General features: G+C 40.2%; 1 protein-coding gene across 7 annotated transcripts in view; it reads right to left on the bottom strand.

Moving 5' to 3' along the window:
* The window catches only part of POPDC1 (popeye domain cAMP effector 1), a 48,529-nt gene extending 27,946 nt beyond the window's left edge, over positions 1 to 20,583 (bottom strand). Inside the window, exons 1-6 of one of the 7 annotated variants that reach the window (XM_081529328.1) lie at positions 16,429 to 16,944; positions 16,291 to 16,354; positions 8,165 to 8,401; positions 5,337 to 5,461; positions 2,607 to 2,794; positions 1,812 to 1,920 (exon numbers count right to left, since the gene is read on the bottom strand). In XM_081529328.1, coding sequence (XP_081385454.1) covers positions 1,812 to 1,920; positions 2,607 to 2,794; positions 5,337 to 5,461; positions 8,165 to 8,390 — 648 coding nt within the window. In that variant the 5' untranslated portion in view covers positions 8,391 to 8,401; positions 16,291 to 16,354; positions 16,429 to 16,944. Of the gene's footprint in view, positions 1 to 1,811; positions 1,921 to 2,606; positions 2,795 to 5,336; positions 5,462 to 8,164; positions 8,402 to 10,755; positions 10,845 to 16,290; positions 16,355 to 16,428; positions 16,964 to 17,025 lie in introns of those variants that run through there. The other 6 variants (XM_081529330.1, XM_081529324.1, XM_081529325.1 and 3 more) reach the window with 6 other exon arrangements.
* Between the last annotated feature and the right edge of the window lie 3,067 nt (positions 20,584 to 23,650).

The following is a 23,650-nucleotide window of genomic DNA, read 5'->3' as shown; positions in this document are numbered from 1 at the left end:
CATGAGGACTATTTCTCAATTGCCAAATCCCAATCCCCTGTCCTGAAGAAGCAGGAGAACTGTGATGAGTGGTAGAAATTTCTTTGTTTGTTAATTTAATTACACATATAATTTAATTACACATATAATTTGAAGTCTGGTGTTAAAGACAGTACATGTTATGTCCCAGGGCTACACTGGAAACACAGGAGGTTCAGTCCCCTTCCCTTCCCCAAATGCCAGTCTCTTCAGGATCCTATGAAACAGTTATTGTGTAAAATCACTTGCTACTATAAACAGAGAAATAGATGCAGCAGATAAATGTTGGGCTTTGGAAGAAATTGGAAGCAGGTCAGAGGAAAAGAGGGATAGAGGAAAGAAGTGGTCCTGGACCAGTTTATAGATGGTGGTGATTAAAGATACTGTAAGAATAAATCTCAGTGCAGAGCTGACCCCAGAAAAACCCAAGGAAGTGTGTAAGTTAGAGGAGGCAGGATGTAGGATCTGTTTTTCCTTCTGTATCTTTAGCTCAGCAAGCCTAGGGACAGCATTGCAGCCGGGTAGTAAATTTATATGAGACCCTCTAGTAAATGCACATAACTTTAACACGTTGTGTGTTACTGAGCAAGGGTAGCAGCAGGACAGGCCTGAAACCATTGTAAATCCACTTAACTAGTGTCTGTCCCTTGAATCTCCATGTGGCATCCCCAAGAGTGTGGCATCTCAAAATGAGACTCACTGATAAGACTTTGTCATCAAGAAACACTGATTTTTCCTTCATCAGGTGGTAGCATTCCCTTCTATTCCATTTTCCACCTAAATATTTACATTTACCCTCCTGCTCGTAAGAAACCCTATTCTCAGGATACTTCCTTACTGCTGTTTATCTAGAGGCTCAGACTAAAGGAAACTCTCATCCATTTTCTTGGTTACTTTCCTGACAATACTGAGGGGAATAAAATTGGACAGCTGGACATTTATAGGAAGAATCAGAACAAAGTATCACATAATGGAGCGTTTTTTTCCTAAAGTTACTAAAAGAATCAGGCTGAGTACTTCAAATTATTCTAACTGTAAAGAACTTCATTCTTTGCTCTTAAACATATTCATTACATTTAAAAGAGTACAGTGGTTAATTTTTTTTCATGAGGATTAACAAAGTAGGTTCTCTAGGGCAAAATCAGTTTTCTGCTTTTCCCCAGTAAAGTTACCAATTACATGTTTTAAGTACACTGATTATCCATAACTGACCTTTTCCTTTTTTTTCATAACAAAAGCATTAGATGTTCTCTATGGAAAAATTATAAAAATTCAACTAAACAAGGAAGAAAACAAAGATATCAAACTTACAACTCAGAAATAAGTGTTAACATAATGGCTAAAACAGGGTATATCTTTCTAGACCTCTTCTTGTGTACCAATACACACCACTTTCAGTTTTACAAAGAACTTCCCTGGTGGTCCAGTAGTTAGGAATCTGCCCGCCAGTGCAGGGGACACAGGTTTGATCCCTGGTTCAGGAAGATCCCACATGCTACAAAGCAACTAAGCCCTTGCCACAAGAGAAGCCACCTCAACGAGAAGCCTACACACTGCAATGAAGAGTAACTCCCATTCTCTGCAACTAGACAAAAGCCCGCATGCAGCAATGAAGACCCAGGACTGCCAAAAATAATTTTAAAAATTTTTTGCAAAAATGGGATCATACTATATATACCATATGGTAATCTCTTTTTTCAATAAATCACGGCCACTTTCCCATCCATATTCTTTGGATTTTGAGTAATACATTAACTAATTTCAATCTTCTTAAAAATCATGCCAAAACATACCTGGAATTTTTCACCTTTGTGCATCTCAGTTGATCTAAATTCAGGAGAATCTATAAAGGCACAGGGGTAAATGTTATGCAGAAAATGTCCTCGGTAGGAAACCTTCATTCTGATAACAGAAATTAGTGTTAATAAATGCATAATAATTCACACATAACATGACAAGCCTTAAAATCTCCATAATCTTATGGGTTTTTTATTTTGTAAAAACTTAAATATCCCACAGGAGACTGACATAATTAAAAAGCACTTCCCGAAGCACAAGTATTAGTTTCAAAATAAGTTTCACTAACAACAAGGGGAAAAAAGTGTCCATATTGAAGCAGACATGTCTAATTTGATCAGTGTCTAGCTGGAGTGACCATATAATTCATTTTTCAAACTGGTACACTTCTGAGAGAGAACAGACACTGCTGTCTCCCCAGGAGGCTGATATTCCTAGAAGTTGAATTTTTGTGATATTCAAACAAATAAGTCACCTCTGAAACACGCATAAGCTTCTTAAATTTTAATACCCAATTTAAACCTATTCCAGTTCTGCCTCATTAAACTTACCAAAAAGGTGAAAACTATTCACAAGTAAGAATCCTGACAGCAACATGATTCACTGAGATAAATCCTGCACAACTTTACCACGTTACTCTGTAACATTCTATAATGCAGTTGTTCAGATGAAAATTCACCTCCATGACCACTTACTCCATTAGTTGGCAACATTCCCTTTCATCCATTTCCTACCCAGAGGCCAGAAGATTCCAGGCAGACAAGGCATTTTGATTTCCATAGAGCACTTACTTTCCTTTCAGGAGAATACTTAGACGGTCGTCAACTGAGGTTAGATCCTCTACAGCATAGCTTTCACCCTTTTTCAACGTTTGGATCATGCAAAACTGTCCAGTTAATCTTCTGAACAAATCTGGAGACACACGGAGGGGTTCAAACAATCGCCGGTAGATGCTTTTGAGTTCCTTTTCGATCTTTACCTGAAAGGAAGCAGTGACCGAATGCCACATCTAATGCAGCAACCTCGAAACATCAGCTACTGTGGTCTCAATAGAGTTTTGAGAATAAACGGATCTGCAATACATGCCATCACCCTTCTATGTTTTGGTCAGTGGAATCTGACACCGAGAGTAAGTGGTGATGTAAGTTTAGATGCTAAAAGGGCACTTTTGCAGTTAAGCTGAACTCTGAGAGCATATGGTGAAGATCTGCACTGTTGATTACATCTCTTTCTATGCACTATCAAGCAACCGTGAAGGTTCTGATTGTGGTCACAGTATTCACCTTGCCCATCTTAGCATTTTCTATAAATAACATATTAATAAAAGCTTTTCATTTTAGAACATTGCTGTTTCACAGAAGGCAGTTACACTAACTTTGAAATATTACAAGGAAATAAGTACATAAATTAGGAATCAACTTGGAAACAAATTTATGAAGATTGATGCATTAAATGTTTTACTTATGTGCAATTATTATCTAGTGAGTTAACACAGGAAATCAAATATCCTTACCTGTAATTGCTACTTCTCATGTATTTATTCCAAAGCAAAGTGAAGAATGTAAAATTCAAATGGCTTAGTCGCCTCTGTTGTCAGACTATCCAAGGCCCAAGTCAAGCCTATCCGTGTGCCCAGCATTAGTCTGGGAAATCTGTACTGCATGCAAATGAACTCTGATGTTCAAGTGATCATCCATCTCAATGAAATCTGTGGCAGCTATGCCATGAAGCTGCAGACCCAGGAGATCAGGGCTGCTCAGATGTCACTGTAGCCTTTCTGACAGTCTCACTTTACTGCTGTTTCATTTTAATGCAGAATTAGCATTTATATTTTTCAAAAAGATAGGCTTATAGCCCGAGAAGAAACAAAAAGCACATACTGAGTGATTTACTTCCTTGGTGGCATTATCACATCAACAACAGCTACTGAACGTGGGATTCTAGTAAGTTCTGATATAGAGAAGCTAAAGTCCTTATTATTACTATCATCTACCTTCTCCACTCTAGAGCTTTCGTAATGAGTGTTTCATTAATTCACAGATCTGTCTCACTTTCAACATGCACACTAGCCAGTGTGGCATGATGAACTTATGAACTGAAAAACTGACTTAAATTCATAATCTGCTCATCCTGCCAGCCTTAGCTCAAGTCCCAGTTCTTCCATGAAGCCCTCTAAATTCCTTTCTTTGAAAGCATTCACTTACCAACGGTTTTCTTGAGCACCAGTTACGTGCCAGCCATGCTTGGCAGGAACAGGGAACACAACAATAAGTGTGGTAGATGATCCTATTGTTTGCAGCTACTGGCTGCTTCCACCCCTGAAAGAGGATCGTATATCCTCTCACCCCATCCTGCTCCCACATCATCAGGCTTGGTCATGTCAGTTGCTCTGGCAAGCAGAATTGATATATGCTCCTTCTGAGCAGAAGTTTTAAGAAACAATAAGTGTTTCTTTTGTTCTCTTATATTTTTCTCTCTGCCATGACAATGCATGTCTAAATAGAACCTGCTGCTTCAGCAGAGACCCTGAAATGAAGAAGACACGCGGAACAGAACTACCGCTGTACACTGCTGCCACAGTCCATATATTAGGTGAGTGAAGAAAAAACTTGTTGCTGTTATATGGCACTGAGACTTCCAGACTGTTAGACAGCATAATGTAGTGAAAACTGACTGGTACAGTAAGCAAAACAGAGTGGGTTACAATGTTTGAGGAGGTCACAATCGAGTGGAATGTCTGTTACACATATCAATCTGCATCAGGGAAATTGTAATTTCCTGTGAATTGTTGTTTCTAATAGTTTTCTATGTGCATGTCTGGCCTTGAACATAAGATTAGAGCAAGCATGTTATCTTTTGCTCTCCTGAATATTTGTACGTGCTTTGGACAGTCAACAGTCAACAAACAGCTATGGAGTGATTACTAGAGGCCATGCTATTTTCCTTTTCTGTTAGCATCAATTTGTTCTTGGTATGACCAAGAAAACACAGCAAGATAAATTGGAGTGGGAAAGAAAAAGTTAAATATTATTGTTTTCATTACAACTCACTGAAAAACGGTGATTTCCTTAAATGAGTATTTTGGACATAGAAAAAAAAAGCTATTACATTTAAAAACTAGCATAAAACATAACATGAGCTATTTGTAAATCATTAGTGTGTTCCTGAAAGTTGTCTATGAGCACTTAATTTTATAACTAGGCAAAGATATTACCAAATGACATTTGAATATCAATAGGCAGAAGAAATAATGAACTTAGATGACTAAAAAGAGAGAATACTGTCATGTTCTCTAATGTCTAAATTGTCCTAATGATTAAAAATGTTTTAAAAACTCGTTTGTGGAACAAATTTCATGATATTCAAATATTTCATTTTCAGGCATATGTACACAAAAAGTCTCATCTTCACAAAAATGATACTAAAGGGCTTAAGGATATTAGATGTTCATTCTCAAATGTGAACAAAGTAGTTGATTAGCTTTAAAATCTCTTACTTATTAATTAATCGTTAGTAATTACCGGTCTTTTCTTGTACAAAAGATATGAAAGATGCAAAATGTTGATCCCCAGGAACACCGAGTTCCAGATCATGATATCCAAGGCACATCGGTAGAGAGTGGCCCAGACGACATAAAGGGCACATCCTGTGAATAATGAAGTGGACATGTTAGATGTCTTGTAGCTTAATAAGCTTGTCTTGTAGCTTCAGCGTGTAGCTTAATACATTTGTCATTCTCTGTATATAAAATAAACCAAACACATCTTGGAAATACCTGTCAAATATCACTTTGTTACATTTTGGTTTTTGTTTGATTACCAAACCAAACCAAACCACATATTGTTGCAGAAAACTTGTAAAGTATAAAAAACATTTTTAAAAGGAGAACAGAACCTCATAATTCTACTACTTAAAAGATAGCCACTGTTGATAGTTAATACTGACTCACAGTTTTTCTGTATTTTTAACTGATGGCAAACCTAATGAATCCACAATTCAAAACTTACTTTACTTATTGCAGTGATTTTCTCATTTCATTAAAGCACTTCATATACATAGTTTTTATTGATTGTAACTGATAAACCATAATTTATTTAACTATCTCCCTGCTGGCGGACAGGTGAAATATTTTGGCTCTAATTGAAAAAAAAATTATTTATTTTGGCTGCATAGGTCTTAGTTGTGGCATGCAGGATCTATTTCCCTGACCAGGGATCAAACCCGAGCCCCTTGCATTGGGAGCGCAGAGTCTTAGTTACTGCACTACCAGGGAAGTCCCTGTAATTTTTTATAAAAGCAGCTTTATATATAAAAATATATCTGTTCTTGTGACTACTTGCTTAGGGTGGATGACCCAACAGTGAGCTAAGGGAATAAGCTTTATAGATTCTGATGACATTAAAGGACTGTTTCCCAAAAGATTTGTGCAAATTTGAAGTTTCTTTTGATTGGTTTTGTGATGGGAGAATCAGTATATATTTTAAATTTAAAATTATCCATATCAGTTATCAATACAAATATATCAACAGCACATACAGAAAAACTAAATCTTCCATTTTTAAAAAGTTATTCACTTGCAATTTTAAAATTTCATCAAAACGATGTGGCGCACCTGAATAATAACCCAAAGTGTAAAAATTTTAATGTTCTTTAGATAATATTACATAGCAAATACTGAAGACATGTAAAATCTTATTACTTAAAGGAGACAGGGTAACATGATGGAAGGACTGAGTGGGAAGCTGGAGAACCTGAATTATAGTCCTGGTTTGGCTAGTTTTCTCTGGCCTTAACCTTGGATGATTCATTTGATTTCTCCAAGTCCTCAGTTGCTTCGTTTCTACAGTGTTGGACTAGGTGATCTCCCTTGGTCAGTTCTACCTCCAAAGCTCTGTCTTAAAAGTCATAATTAGCTTTTGCTTTTTTATAGGGTATGGTTTTATTCCTTGCCTCAATACTCTGTTCCTCCTGCTCTAATCCCTACCTGACCTAGAAGGCAATGGCACCCCACTCCAGTCCTCTTGCCTGGAAAATCCCATGGACAGAGGAGCCTGGAGGGTTGCAGTCCATGGGGTCGCTAAGAGTTGGACATGACTGAATGACTTCACTTTCACTTTTCACTTTCATGCATTGGAGAGGGAAATGGCAACCCACTCCAGTGTTCTTGCCTGGAGAATCCCAGGGACGGGGGAGCCTGGTGGGCTGCCGTCTATGGGGTTGCACAAAGTCGGACACGACTGAGGTGACTTAGCAGCAGCAGACCCAGAGGTAATAGCCACGGAAGCCCTACCTTCCAGCCATCCTTCCAGCACTTTCTCTGACCCTTCCTTGTCGTTATCGTATATCTCGGGCACAGTGAGCTACTTTTCATCCTCTTTCAATGTGCTAGATCTCCCCCTCCTCTCCTTTTACCTGGATAACACACACACTCACACTCAGAGGAATCCTGTTCATCGTGTCTGCAGTGCACCATGGTCTGCTTTCCCACTGAGCCCATCACCCTGTCCGTTTCTCCCTGGCACTGGAATGCCTACCTGCATCACAGCATCCGGGGTGTCCTATGTGAATGCCCACTTGTTTCTGGCCCCAAAAGAGTGTCTTTCTCGAGGATAGAGACTTCATTGTTCACTTTCTATCTGACATTTTACAGGTGCTCAAAAATGCATCTGAATAAATGAATCACCAGGGACATAATCACATAGAGAGTAATTTGTCCAGAATCACTGGCAAAATGGTAAATTCGTTTGTTTTAGTATTTTCATACGGATTAATTTAACTTGCTTCATCAGGGTTAAGAGTATCCCCGTAAAATTTTATTTGAACTATTGTGTCTGGACAACTATTTTTGTTCCCAGTGTTGCTTTACTGCTCCCAGCAAGTAAATGCCTGTTCAAGTAATGATAGTTAAAACTACAGAGTATTTACTGTATGCCAGGCACTATTATAAGTCAAATATCACATACACACATACTCATAAACACCTAATTCTCAACCCCCAGGAGGTGGTATTATTTTCACCCTTATTTGACACCTGGGGAGGCTGAGGTATAGAAAGCTTATTGCCCCAGTGCTGGAACCAGGATTGTAATAACACAGTCTGGCTCCAAAGTTTGTACTCTTACACATGAATTGATTTCTGATGTCTGGAAAATCTAAACAACATATGAACATGTTGTTAGTTTTATCTAAAGTACAAAAGGGTGAAGGCTTATGTTCTAACTTACTCGATGTACTGTTAATTTGCTAATGAAGGCTCATATTTTTGGTATGCTATAGACCCTCCCCAACACAAAGCCCATTGGATGCAAGTTATAGAAAAATTCTATATAATATCAGTTAAGTATCTTACCTACAGCTAACATCCCCCTAAGAAGTATCATATGAAGGTGAAGTGTAGTTGGAATAACCAATCCAATTGTGAAAAAAATGTTTGCTACATGAAAAACTAGATGATGTATCTCTCTCCAGTTTTCACAAGTGGTCTCATTGGAAGGCACAGGTAGGATTCTTTCTAACTCAGGTGTAAAACCTATTGCAGTTGCTTCTGCCAGTGGGCTGGACGTGGTATAATTCATCTTGAAAATTCCTGTAAAAATGAAAAAAGGACAGTCAAAAAATGACAGCTGTATCTTATCATCCACCCCTATGGGTATTATACCAAAATTACTTCTGTGAACTAGAAGTTGGTAAATAGACTTGTCTGGTGCTTATGAATTAGACAGACTTAGGTTCAAATTCCCACTCTGTCACATATTAAATGTATCCATTTTCTTATCTGTTAATGATGATAGTACTTCACTGACTTTATGATGAAATATATAAAATGCTTAAGATGGCGCATAACTATTCCCTGATATATATACCTATATATATACATATATATATACATTTATCTATTAATATGTTTGTATCTAAACATACTTGGTGGGGTAGAGAGGAAGGAGGGACTTAACTAGCCTATAAACAATCACCAATATTCATAAACCACAGCAATTAAAAAGTTATTTAGTGTAGTTTTCTATTATGCTGCCACTAGAGACACTGAATACAAACACAGGAAAAATAACTAGAAAATGGGCTTTTTGAATACTTTGAAAAATTAACACCTTATTATTTACTATTTGAAGGCTTAGGATGTTTTGTTGTTGTTTTGTCGCTAAGTCGTGTCCAACTCTTTGTAACCCCATGGACTGAAGCCTGTCAGGCTCCTATGCCCGTGGAATTTTCCAGGCAAGAAAACGGGAGCAGCATGACATTTCCTACTCCCGGGAATGTTACCGACCTAGGGAAAGAACCTCCATTTTTTGCATCTCCTGCATTGGCAGGTGGATTCTTTACCACTAATGCCGTTTTAATCACTATAGCATACATACGTATGTGCTATATTATCATATTGTTGTTCAGCTGCTAAGTCATGTCTGACTCTTTGTGACCCCTTGCACTGTAGCACTCCAGTCTCCTCTGTCCTCCACTATCTTCTGGGGTTTGCTCAAATTCATGTCCATTGAGTTAGTGATGCTGTCTAACCAGCTCATCCTCTACCGCCCCCTTCTCTTTTTGTCTTCAATCTTTCCCAGCATCAGGGGCTTTTCCAGTGAGTTGGCACTTCCCATCAGGTAGCCAAAGTACTGGAGCTTCAGCATCAGTATCAGTACTTCCAATGAATATTCAGGGTTGATTTCCTTTAAGATTGACCGGTTTGATCTCCTTGCAGACCAAGAGACTCTCCAGAGTCTTCTCCAGCACCACAATTCAAAATCATCAATTTTTTGGTGCTCAGCCTTCTTCATGGATCAATTCTCACATCCATACATGAGTACTGGAAAAACCATAGCTTTGACTACATGGACCTTTGTCCGCAATGTGATGTCTCTGTTTTTTTAACACTGTCTAGGTGTGTGATAGCTTTCCTTCCAAGGAGCAAGTGTCTTTTAATTTCATGGCTGCAGTCACCATCTGCAATGACTTTGGAGCCCAGGAAAATAAAACCTGTCACTGCTTCCACTTTTCCCCCCTCTATTTGCCATGAAGTTATGGAACTAGATGCCATGATGTTCATTTTTTGAATGTTGAGTTTTAAGCCTGCTTTTTCACTCTCTTCTTTCACCCTCTTCATGAGGCTCTTTAGTTCCTCTATATTTTCTGCCATTAGAGTCATACCATATGCATATCTGAGGTTGTTGATATTTCTCCTGGCAATCTTGATTCCAGCTTGTGATTCATCCAGCCTGGCATTTCACATGATGTACTTTGCATATAAGTTAAATAAGCAGGGTGATAATATACAGCCTTGATGTACTCCTTTCCTAAATTTGAAACATGTCTGGTTCTAACTGTTGCTTCTTCAGCTGCATACTGGTTTCTCAGGAGACAGGTAAGGTGGTCTGGTATTCCCATCTCTTGAAGAATTTTCCAGTTTGTTGTCATCCATGCAGTCAAAGGCTTTAGCGTAGTCAATGAAACAGAAGTAGATGTTTTTTTGGAACTCCCTTGCTTTCTCCATGATCCAGTGAATGTTGGCAATTTGCTCTCTGGTTCCTCTGCCACTTTGAAACCCAGCTTGAATATCTAGAAGTTCTTGGTTCACATACTGCTGAAGCCTAGCTTGAAGAATTTTGAGTATAACCTTGTGAACTTGTGAAATGAATGCAACTGTACAATAGTTTGAACATTCTTTGCTGTGCTGTGCTTAGTCACTCAGCTGTGTCTGACTCTTTGCAACCCCATGAACTGTAGCCTACCAGGCTCCTCTGTGCATGGGGATTCTCCAGACAAGAATACCAAAATAGGTTACCATGTCCTCCTCCAAGGGATATTCCCAACCTAGGGATTGAACACAGGTTTCCCATACTGCAGGTGGATTCTTTACCGTCTGAGCCACCAGGGAAGCCCAAACATTCTTTGGCATTGCCCTTCTTTGGGATTGAAAGGAAAACTGACCTTTATCTGTCCTATGGCCACTGCTGAGTTTCCAAAAATTGCTGAAATATTGAGTAGAGCACTTTAACAGCACTATCTTTTAGGATCATAAATAGCTCAGCTGAAATTCCGTCACCTCCCTTAGCTTTGTTTGTAATAATGCTTCATATAGAACCAGTTGACATCACATTCCAGGATGTCTGGCTTTAGGTGAGTGACCACACCATTGTGGTTATCCAAGTCATTAAGACCTTTTCTGTATTGTTCTTCTGTGTATTCTTGCCACCTCTTTTTAATCTCTTCTGCTTCTGTTAGGTCCTTACCATTTCAGTCCTTTATTGTGCCCACCATTGCATGAAAGCTAGAGTCAAGATTGCTGGGAGAAATATCAATAACCTCAGATACACAGATGACACCACCCTTATGGCAGAAAGTAAAGAGGCACTAAAAAGCCTGTTGATGAAAGTAAAGAGGAGAGTGAAAAAGCTGTCTTAAAACTCAGCATTCAAAAGACTAAGATCATGGCATCTGGTTCCATCACTCCATGGCAAATAGATGGAGAAACAATGGAAAGAGTGATAGACTTTCTTGGGCTCCAAAATCACTGCAGATTGGACTGCAGCCATGAAATCAAAAGACTCTTGCTCCTTGAAAGAAAAGCTATGACCAACCTAAACAGTATATTAAAAAGCAGAGACATTACTTTGCCAGCAAAGGTCCATCTAGTCAAAGCTGTGGTTTTTCCAGTAGTCATGTATGGATGTGAGAGTTGGACCATAAAGAAAACTGAATGCCGAAGAACTGATGCTTTTGAACTGTGGTGTTGGAGAAGACTCTTGAGAGTCCCTTGGACTACAAGGAGATCAAACCAGTCGGTCCTAAAGGAAATCAGTCCCGAATATTCATTGGAAGGACTGACGCAGAAGCTGAAACTCCAATATTTTGGCCACCTGATGCGAAGAAATGACTCACTGGCAAAGACCCTGATACCGGGAAAGATTGAAGGCAGGAGGAGAAGGGGACGACAGAGGATGAGATGGTTGGATGGCATTACCGACTCAATGGACACAAGTTTGAGCAAGCTGCAGGTGTTGGTATGGACAGGGAAGCCTGGCGAGCTGCAGTCCATGGGGTAGCAAAGAGTTGGACATGACTGAATGACTGAACTGAACTTGCATGAAAAGTTCCCTTAACATCTCCAATTTTCTTGAAGAGATCTCTAGTCTTTCTTATTCTGTTTTCCTCTATTTCTCTGCATTGTTCATTTAAGGCTTTTTTTTTTATCTTGCTTTGCTATTCTCTGGAACTCTGCATTCAGTTGGGTATATCTTTCCCTTTCTCCTTTGCCTTTTGCTTCTCTTCTTTCCTCAGCTATTTGAAAAGTCTCCTCAGACAACCACTTTGCCATCTTGCATTTCTCTTTCTTTGGGATGGTTTTGGTCCCTGCCTCCTATACAGTGTTAGGAACTGCCATCCATAGCTCTTCAGGCACTCTGTCTACCAGACCTAATCCCATGAATCTATTTGTCACTTCCACTGTATAATCATAAGGGATTTGATTTAGGTCATACCTGAATGGCCTAGTGGTTTTGCCTACTTTCTTCAACTTAAGCCTGAATTTTGCAACAGAGAGAAAATGATCTGAGCCACAGTCAGGTCCAGGTCTTGTTTTTGCTGACTATATACAGCATCTCCATCTTTGACTGCAAAGAACATAATCAGTCTGATTTTGGTATTGACCATATTGTAATGTCTATGTGCAGAGTTCTCTCTTGGGTTGTTGGAAAAGGGTATTCGCTCTGACCAGCAGGTTCTCTTGACAAAACTCTGTTAACCTTTGCCCTCCTTCATTTTGTACTCCAAGGCCAAACTTGCCTGTTATTCCAAATATCTTGACTTCCTATTTTTGTATTCTAGTCCCCTATGATGAAAAGGACATCTTTTTTTGGTGTTAGTTCTAAGCATTGTAGGTTTTCATAGAACCGGTCAACTTTAGTGGCCCTGCACAGCATGGCTAATAGCTTCACTGAGTTACATAAGCACCTTCGCCATAAGGCTGTGGTCCATGAGGAAGACATTAACATATACACACATAATAACTATATTACTATAGTCATTTATATATACAGAGAGAGTTAACATTTACTCCTTTAACAGTCTAATTTAAACATTTACTTTCTTTCCCATAAAAATTCTAGTTAGAAGCATCTAACAAATTGAAAAGTAGCAAATTTCCAGGTTCTTCATATGTAGGAGGGGTCATGAGTATGCATTTGACTATTTAATATTAGAATCTGTAGCAAATACATTTCAAAGAAAATACATTTTATACATGTTTACATAAACCTTAACATAAAATGGCACTACTTCATGACTATATGATCAGTCTTCTCTTGTACTTAAAAAATTCTATTATTAATTATACAAATTGGTCCTGGACAAAAACTGTGTAGATTTACAGAATAAGGGAATTGTTCTGTTTCACGGAAAGAATTCCAAATGGAGACCCAAAATATGTTAAAAATTTCATTTAAAAATATGAATTTCCTTCCAATAAGTTCACACAATAAGCCATATGTTTCCATTTCTTTCTTTTTCATCATACTGAAGTAAAGGTTTTAGGTGGTAGAATCATTGGTATCAGTTCAGTTCAGTCGCTCAGTCGTGTCCGACTCTTAGCGACCCCATTAACGGCAGCAAGCCAGGCCTCTCTGTCCATCAACAACTCCCAGAGTCCACTCAAACCCATGCCCATCCAGTCAATGATGCCATCCAGCCATCTCATCCTCGGTCATCCCCTTCTCTTCCTGCCCTCTATCCTTCCCAGCATCAGGGTCTTTTCCATTGAGTCAGCTCTTCGCATCAGGTGGCCAAAGTATTGGAGTTTCAGCTTCAACATCAGTCCCTCCAATGAACACCCAGGACTGATCTCCTTTAGGATGGACTGGTTGCATCTCCTTGCAGTACAAGGGACTCTCAAGAGTCTTCTCCAACACCACAGTTCAAAAGCATCAATTCTTCGGCACTCAGCTTTCTTTATAGTCCAACTCTCACATCATACATGACCACTGGAAAAACCATAGCCTTGACTAGATGGATCTTTGTTGGCAAAGTAATGTCTCTGTTTTTTAATATGCTGTCTAGGTTGGACATAACTTTCCTTCCAAGGAGTAAGCATCTTTTAATTTCATTGCTGCAGTCAGCATCTGCCATTATTTTGGAGCCCAGAAAAATAAAGTCAGCCACTGTTTCTACTGTTTCCCCATCTATCTGCCATGAAGTGACGAGACCGGATGCCATGATCTTAGTTTTCTGAATGTTGAGCTTTAAGCCAACTTTTTCACTCTCCTCTTTCACTTCCATCAAGAGGTTCTTTAGTTCTTCTTCACTTTCTGCCATAAGAGTGGTGTAATCTGCATATCTGAGGTTATTGATATTTCTCTCAGCAGTCTTGATTCCAGCTTGTGCTTCCTCCAGCCCAGCGTTTCTCATGACGTACTGTGCATATAAGTTAAATAAGCAAGGTGACAATATACAGCCTTGACGTGCTCCTTTTCCTATTTGGAAACAGCCTGTTGATCCATGTCCAGTTTTAACTGTTGCTTCCTGACCTGCATACAGATTTCTTAAGAGGCAGGTCATTGGTATCAGGCTGGTAATTTTTCAAAGATGTTATTAATACATTAATGTGAAAGAATTTCACATCTCTTAAGATGATAGAAAAACAAACATGCCTAAATTTACAAACAAATTTACAAATGTAAATAAAATAAACAAGTCAAAGATCTCGCCTCATAATTCTAAAACAGTTCATACATATGAGAAATAGTTGACTTAGATATTGATTTGCTGCAAAAAAGGAAAGAAATCATAAAAATTCAACTACCTTTTAATTGAAGTATTGATGTACAATATTATATAAGTTACAAGTGTATGATACAGTGATTCACAATTTTTAAAGGTTATACTCCATTTATAGTTATCATAAAATATTGGCTATAGTTCTGTTATTGGACAATATATACTTGTAGCTTATTTTATATACAGTAGCTTGTACCTCTTAATCCTCTACTTTCCAAACATTTGAATCAATAAAAATATAAGCCTATTAGGATGGTGGAATCATTATTTTACTAACTCAATTCATACAAAGTTTGTTTTCAAGAACCAAATCAGAATTAATCTCACAATTTTTTCAAGAGGGAGAATGATATTAAATGTCCTCTATCACTCATGATGTCAACATCAGCCTATGCATTAGTATCATACAAGCTACAATTAACTGCCATTTTTACTGTATTTTAGAATGTGTTTTCATTCCCATTGTCCCATTTGTTCCTCAAAATACCCTATGTTCCCTACAAGGCAGACTATGTTATATTCATCTAGGTATATCCAAGCCTAGTCTCTGTAGAGAATGCCAGAGGCAGAGGTGAAAGCCATATGCAAGGTACACAAAAATGACAAACACTTTTAGAAATCACCTTTCAGTCTCCGCAAGCCTAGTAGTAAAGGCAGGAGAGTGCCAAGCCTTCCTGAGGTTGAGAGGTTCTATACTATAAGCTCCAGGAAAGCCGACATAAATCAGGGAAAGTTACTTCTGCTCTTTGGGTGGGCTTCTTCCTGGGAATTGAGACAACTGGACTAGATGGTCTTTGAAACTTTTTCAAGTTTTAATAGCCTGTGGCTCTAATGGATTTATACAGTCAGTTAATTAATACATATTCTCCCTCACATCCACCTGATTACACCTGCATTGCCAACTAATCCACTGTAATTCAATTTCAGGCTTTTAAAAGTTCTCCAAGTGGGACTAAAAATACCAATTAATGGTCAAGAAAAATGACAGGAAAACTATGATCTACTAGCCCAAGAACCAAGGACACAGTAACATGAATTTTTAAAAGGTGAGTTAATCTTATATTTTGATGTAGTAAATCTTATTAAAATGCATAGTCTATATACTATATACTGTATAGTTATTAACATATGATTCATTTTATTTGTATGTTTATATGTCTACTATTTATCTGTAGGTCTACTATTTATCTATATATACTTAACTGTATGTCTATTTTGAAATGCCAGTGATCTACTGTCAACAAATACTGATAGGATCTTGCCGGTTTCAATTTCTTTTGACCACTACCTAATGGATTCATGTGGCTTACACTGAATTATCCTTATGCAGAGAATGCACAGGTCTAATGGAGAGAGGTTAGACTGGTAAAATGATAAGCATTCACATTAATTTTGACTAAATCAAGAGAAATTTTCTTTCTTTTATTAGTTCCTTGGAATCTAATTTCTTAAATTCCTAGTTCTAGTAAAGTCTTGTTGATCTGATGGTTTTCAAATAGGTGTGTACGGGGCTCAGTAGCTAAATGGTGAAACTAACCTTAATCCTTTACCAAACTGCAGAAATGTAAAAAGTAACAACAATGAGCAAAATTTGTGCTCCTAGACTGGCTCAATTCATTCCATAATCCTAACTGAACCTTTGTTTATTTTCGGAATGGCAAAGGGCATCAGGTTACTAAGTCTTTTCGCACTTACTCCTGCTTCAAAAGCCAGCAGTTTCTGGGACTTGTCTGGCCGACAGTCGGTTTCCCAAAGCCTCCTAAACGAGGGAGAGAGGGCTCGGGTGGATCACCGGTCGCCTATCCATCTGCACTCCCCAGGCGCCCGGCTCACCTCGCTCCTTAAAGAGGAAAGGCCATATCAACTGTTCTTGGTCCGAAGCTCTCGGGCCCAAGGGGTGTGCAGTGAGCGCCCTGATTCACCTCGCATTCCCAGCGGCAGTCCAGGGCGGGCGACACGGTGCGCTCGGCTGCGCGCTGCGGGACCCGGAGGCCCTACAGGGGGTGAGGAAGAGCAGTACTAGGTTCGCGGGTGCGGAGCCCTGGGAACGTTGCGGGAAGTGGAGAGGTCGAGCTCACCCAGGGCTTACTGGCAGCAGAGCGCGGGAACGGGCACCCGAGGACCCTGGTGTTGCCAGACTCGAGTGGCAGCAGTTGACATCTGAGGGTCTGTGACCGTGCTGTCCAGACTCCGGGTGAAGGGCGGCTTCCAAGGACAGGGAACCCCACGAGGGCGCGGCCAGCGAGGAGAGGGCGGGGTTCCCAGTGGTCCGGGAACGGAGATCCCGCAGCCACCGCCCGGGAGGACAAAGTTGCTCCCAGCGGAGCAGGGATCCAACTTTCACTTCCCAATTTAGCCCAGAGAGCACGAGCCTGCAAATAACCGGGGGCCCTGGGGGAGCCTGAGGCAGCTGTTCCTCCCGCTCCTTACCTGGCTCGTCCCTGGCGCGGAGCCCAGGCGGCGCTGGCCAAAGTTTGGGGCAGTAGCGGCGGCTGAGGGGGACACAGACTTGGCCACCCGACGGGCGCGCGACGCGAAAACCTCAGCCGATCTCGGGTTGTGATGCTGCTCCGCCAGTGCCGGGTCCGGGCGCCCGCAGCGGCTTTGACTAAAATAGGCATCGCGGCAGCTGCGGCTGGGGTTGGGGCCGCAGCGCGCACGCGCCCGGCGTCCCGGCGCCCCCCGGCGGGCGGAGTCCCCGGCTTCGGCCAGGACTCCCCTCCCGGCTCGTCCAACTCCGCGGCTGCGTCGGCACAAGTATGGTCCATTTGAAACACCCGCTTTTTCTTTCCTGGTTTCTTCTCTCCTGTGTTCTGCCCTTGTTTGGGCACGAGTGAGGGGCGGGCAACATCTTGGGGCCAGCGGCATAGGTTGTTCATCCTCATGGGGATAACTCGAGCTGTCCGGTCCCAGGAGGGAGAAAAACCAGGAGAAGAAATGAAAGCTAGAATCATTTCCCCACAAAGTCGCATAACTCCTTTCTGGGATAGTCGTTCGCATCTGAGCACAAGGCGGAAGGACCGGGAGAGCGCGCAACTCTGGAGTCTGAGCCTGGCGGCGGAGCCGGCGGTTTGGTCCCCACCGTGGCGGACGCGGGATGGCGCCCTCGGGGAGCCGGCCCTGCTGCTGCTTGTGGGGCCACGCGGGAGACTTCGACACCAGCCACTGTTTTGTTTCCATCGAAAGAAGGTACGGATCTGAAATTTACATATCCGTGGCAACGCCAGGCCTCCACTGTAGGCGAAGCTCCACACGAATTTGCCACGTGGACTTGGCAGATTCGGGACCTTAATTTGAAAAGCAAGGTTATGAAAGTATGCTCCAATCAATCTTTACTGTTCATAGAGGACAACTGTTTGGAGTAAGAAATGCAGGACAAATTAATGAAAAATAGGTAAGAGGAGTTGGAGGACAGAAGGGGAATATTAGCTGGGCATTCACAGTTTCCGCACCAAGTGTTCCATTGACGGACAGAATTTGTGCCGATTGTTAGAGTGTGGGGTCTTTCATGTGTGCCAAACATGCTCCAAAGACCACGGGTACATTATGAAGTGAGTACTTGAGTGTGCACCCTTGCCAGGTGTCTCCAGTGGAGAAGCAGTGCCACATCTTCAAGAACATGGCTCAGAGTCCTGCAAAGACCAGGTTTGAATCCTGCCTCTACCACCAGCCAGCTGTGTGGCCTTGGGGAAGTTACTTAGCTTTTCTGTGCCTCAGTTTCTTCTTTTATACCTTGGGGATGATGATGATGACGATTGCACCTGTCTCAGGACTGTTTGGAAGACTAACTGATTTAATGTGCATAAAAGGCTTAGTATGTAGTACCGATCAAGTTCTGTGTATATGGCCACATATTCTACTTATAGACCTCCTTCTCTAACATGTTTGAAATTTGCTGTATCTATCCAAAATTTATTTTCAGGGCTGCTTCTTCAGAGTCTGTTTCTTTTTAGATTCACTGCTAGCGATTTTGGTAGCTACCACTACATGCAGTTTAAGATGTAGATTTAATTGTAAATGCGCACAAAGATTTTGCACGGATAATCATTGGAGAATGGCTTATAGTAATGAACACTGGAAATAACCTAAATTCTAATCATAGGGGACTAAGTAAATTTTAGGTCATTCAGACAATTACTTATAATTGTTCTAAGCAGCTATTAAAAATAATTCATAGAAAGATATTAGAAACATAATAATGTCTGTAAATTATACAGAACAGGGGTCAGTAAACTTTGGCCCAGAGACCCAGCCAACTACCCATCTAAAATGGTTTTTACATTTTTTAATGGTTGAGATCATCAAAAGAAAAATATTTCATGATGTGAAAATTATATGAAATTCAAGCACAGTCTTCATAAAGTTTAATTGGAACCCAACTCATTAATTTATGACTGCTTTTGGGCTATATTGAGGAGTGGTGATAGAAACTATAGGATCCTGTGGAGCCTAAAGTTTTTACTATCTGGTTCTTTACTGAAAAAGTTTACTGCCCCTCAATATAGAGTATACTTTGTGCCGGACACTTTTATAAGTGGATGTAGGTAGCTATATTAAGCCACTGAATCTTCATGATGGACTATGAAGAAGTAGTTACTATTATTATCTCCATTTTGTGGATGGGAAGCTGGGGTAACAGAGAGGTGGGATGGGCTGCGCAGAGTCACACAGCTAATGAGAAGCTGGGCCATGATGTGAATCAGGGAGTCTAGTTCTGGAGTTTATGCTCCTGTCCACTACCTATGCAGTTCCTGCCAACTTCTGTCACTGCCTATACTGCCTCCCATAAAAAGATGTTAAATAGAAAAAGGCAAGTTACAAGAGTGTGGAGAGCATTATAAATCACCCAGGATGTTAAAGTACTTACATTTCTTACCTCAGGGTACAGAAGTTGTACATGATTTTTCTTTTTTTCCTCCTCTTCTCCCTCCCTCTCTCTCCTTCCTTCCCTCTTCATCTTCCAACCTCTCCTGCCTCTCCTCCTGCTGCTGCTGCTGTTAAATTTCCTATGATTATTATATGTTAAAATTTAAACACATACTTACTAAAATAGGAGAGCCCAGGTTCTGGCTTTTGCATACTGGAATGGCAGACTCCAGAGGTGTAGTTATGGAGTCAGCTGTTACAGGACATCCTCACTCCTTACCTAACAGGATAAGATGTCTGCGATGCAATCATGTCACGATTGCATACTTTTATGAAAAGAGCACTGCATTTGATATCATCAAACTTGAGTCTTGGCCTTGGATAGAGCCTGTTTTCTTGGAGTCTGTGTTCCACAGAACGATCAGACTGAATTTAACCCATCTCCCTCACTATAACCTGTCTAAGGATTCAAAGCATAATTTTATTTTTAAATTTCTCATTGTTGATATTTGAATACCAGCTCTATAAAATTAGAAATAAGAATTCTAGACATGAAAACTCAGGTTTGGGAGTGGCTAGTCTCCCTGGTCTCCTTCTGTTGGTCATGGAAAGATCAGATTGAAAGATTCTGAGCACTGTGTGGAAACAAATGCAGAAGGGTAGCTTGCACAGAAATGTAGAATGAAAGGATATGAGGCATAAATAGCAAAATGTAGGGAAACCTGCCTCCTCTGCAAAAGCTCTGGCTAGTACAGGTTGGATTGATATAAATAATTGTTTCTACCTTTATTTCTCTATGGGCATCATAATCTGCTTTTATCATTTGAACAAAACCTTGATGAAATTTATAAGTTCAGATAGAATAAGTTTCATGGAAATAAATCAAGACCTGAGGAAGTCACTGGTTTTAAAATTATGTAGCATTACCTTCCTTACCTCTATCTGCCCTCTGTTACATTGGTATAGACTTTCTTTCAAATGTTACTCCCAACTGCATGAGGGTCGTAGCTTCTGGTGTGGTCTTGGGGTAGACAGTTCTGATCAGCAATTAAATGGTAATTTGATTAAAGTCTTTCTTTTTTGGTAAAGTAATTTAATAAAGTTTTTATTTTATTGAAGTATAGTTGATTTACAGTGTGTTAATTTCTGGTGTACAGCAAAGTGATTCAGTTTTATACACACATACACACACACACACACACACACACACATACATTCTTTTTCATGTTCTTTCCATTATGGTTTATTACAGGTTGTTGAATATAGCTCCCTAGGTTATACAGTAAGGCCTTTTGGTTTATCCAGTCTATATGTAATAATTTGCATCTGCTAATCCCAAACTCCCAATCCATTCCTAATGCTCCTCCCCTGCAGCCACTATGTCTGCAAGTCTGTTTCTATTTGATATGTAAATTTATTTGTGTCATATTGTAGATCACACATATAAGTGATACAATATAGTATTTGTCTTTCTCTTTCTGACTTCACTTAGTATGATAATCTCTAGGTCCATCCATGTTGCTGCAAATGGCATAGTTTCACTCCTTTTGTGGCCTAGTAGTATTCCATTGTGTGATCTATGGCACATCTTCTTTATGTATTAATCTATCTGTGGAAATTTAGTTTTTTTCTGGGTTTTAGCTATTGTAAATAGTGCTGCTGTGAACATAGGGATGCATGTACCTCTTTGAATTACTTTTATCCAGATATATGCCCAGGTGTGGGATTACTGGATCATACGGCAACTCTATTTTTAGCTTCTTGAGGAACCTCCATACTGCTTTTTCCATAATGGCTGCACCAACTTACATTCCCACCAGCAGTGTAGGACGGTTCCCTTTTGATTAGATTCTTTCTGTACTTAAGCTCATTAAATGTTACATTAACTCTTTCATTGACCAGTTTGAAAACCAACCTCACTGGTTTTCAAATTTATTTTCCTTTTTAAAAAAATAATAGACATGGTTTTGTTAGAGCAGTTTTAGGTTCACAGATGATCAAGCCGATAGTGTGGAAAGCTCTTATATACCCCTTTCTCCCTTGCTCAGTTTCCCCTACTGTTAACATCTTGCATTGTTGTTGTTCAGTCACTCAGTCGTGTCTGACTCTTTGCGACCTCATGGACTTCAGCATGCCAGGCTTCCCTGTCCTGCACTAACTCCCAGAGTTTGCTCAAACTCATGTCCATTGAGTTGGTGATGCCATCCAACCATCTCATCCTCTGTTGTCCCCTTCTCCTGTGTGCTATCTTTCCCAGCCTCAGGGTCTTTTCCATTGAGTAGGCTCTTCTCATGAGTTGGCCAAAGTATTGGAGCTTCAGCTTCAGCAACAGTCCTTCCTGTAAATATTCAGGGCTGATTTCCTTTATGATAGACTGGTTGGATATCCTTGCAGTCCGAGGGACTCTCAAGAGTCTTCTCCATGTCACAATTTGAAAGCATCAGTTCTTCAGCACTCAGCCTTGTTTATGGCCCAACTCTCACATCCATACAGGACTGCTGGAAAAACCATAGCTTTGACTGTATGGACCGTTGTTGGCAAAGTAACGTCTCTGCTTTTAAATATGCTGTCTAGATTTGTCATAGCTTTTCTTCCAAGGAACAAGCGTCTTTTAATTTCATGGCTGCAGTCACCATCTGCAGTGATTTTGGAGCCCAAGAAAATAAAGTCTGTCACTGTTTCCATTGTTTCCCCATCTGTATGCCATGAAGTGATGGGACCATATGCCATGGCCTTAGTTTTTTGAATGTTGAGTTTTAAGCCAGCTTTTTCACTCTCGTCTTTCACCATTATCAAGAGGCTCTTTAGTTCCTCTTCACTTTCTGTGATTAGGCTGGTGTCATCTGCATATCTGAGGTTATTGATATTTCTCCCCGAAGTCTTGATTCCAGCTTGTGCTTCATCCAGCCCAGCATTTCTCATGATGTGCTTGCTATACATGTAAGTTAAGTAAGCAGGGTGACAATATACAGCCTTGACGGACTCCTTTCCCAATTTGGAACCAGTCTGTTGTTCTGTGTTCGGTTCTAACTATTGCTTCTTGACCTGCATACAGGTTTCTCAGGAGGTAGGCAAGGTGGTCTAGTATTCCAGTCTCTTTCAGAATTTTCCACAGTTTGTTGTGATCCACACAGTCAAAGACTTTAGGATAATCAGTGAAGCAGAATTAGATGTTTTTCTGGAACTCTCTTGCTTTTTCTATGATCCAACGGATGTTGGCAATTTGATCTCTGGTTTCTCTGCCTTTTCTAAATCCAACTTGTACATCCAGAAGTTCTTGTTCATGTACTGTTGAAGCCTAGCTTGGAGGATTTTGAGCATGACCTTGCTTAGCATATGAAATGAGTGCAATTGTACAGTAGTTTGAACATTCTTTGGCATTATCCTTCTTTGGGATTGGAATGAAAACTGACTTTTCCAGTCCTGTGGCCACTGCTGAGTTTTCCAGATTTGTTGGCATATTAAGTGCAATACTTTAACAGCATCATCTTTTAGGATTTGAAATAACTCAGCTGGAATTCCATCACCTCCACTAGCTTTGTTCGTAGTGATGCTTTCTAAGGCCCACTTGACTTCATACTCGAGGATGTCTGGCTCTAGGTGAGTGATCACACCATCATGGTTATCTGGGTCATGAAGATCTTTTTTGTATAGTTCTTCTGTGTATTCTTGCTGCCTGTTGTTAATATCTTCTGCTTTAGTATTCTTACCTGGAAAATTCCATGGATGGAGGAGCCTAGTAGGCTACAGTCCATGGGGTTGCAAAGAGTCGGACATGACTGAGTGACTTCACTTTCACTTTTCTGTTAGGTCCATACTGTTTCTGTCCTTTATTGAGCCCATCTTCGCATGAGATGTTCCCTTGGTATCTCTAATTTTCTTGAAGAGATCTCTGGTCTTTCCCATTCTATTGTTTCCCTCTATTTCTTTGCATTGATCACTGAGGAAGAGTTTCTTCTCTCTCCTTGCTATCTTTGGAACTCTGCATTCAAATGGGTGTATCTTTCCTTTTCTCCTTTGCCTTTCATTTCTCTCCTTTTTTCAGCAATTTGTAAGGCCTCGTCAGGCAACCATTTTGCCTTTTTGCACTTCTTTTTCTTGTGATGGTTTTGTTCAATGTTTCCTGTACAGTGTTACAAACCTCCTTCCATAGTTCTCTGTCTATCAGATCTAATCCCTTGAATCTTAT

Source organism: Giraffa tippelskirchi, chromosome 9, assembly GCF_054371585.1.
Source record: "Giraffa tippelskirchi isolate mGirTip1 chromosome 9, T2T-mGirTip1v1.2.pri, whole genome shotgun sequence".
NCBI lineage: Eukaryota > Metazoa > Chordata > Mammalia > Artiodactyla > Giraffidae > Giraffa > Giraffa tippelskirchi.
This window is presented reverse-complemented; position numbering and strand designations above follow the sequence as displayed.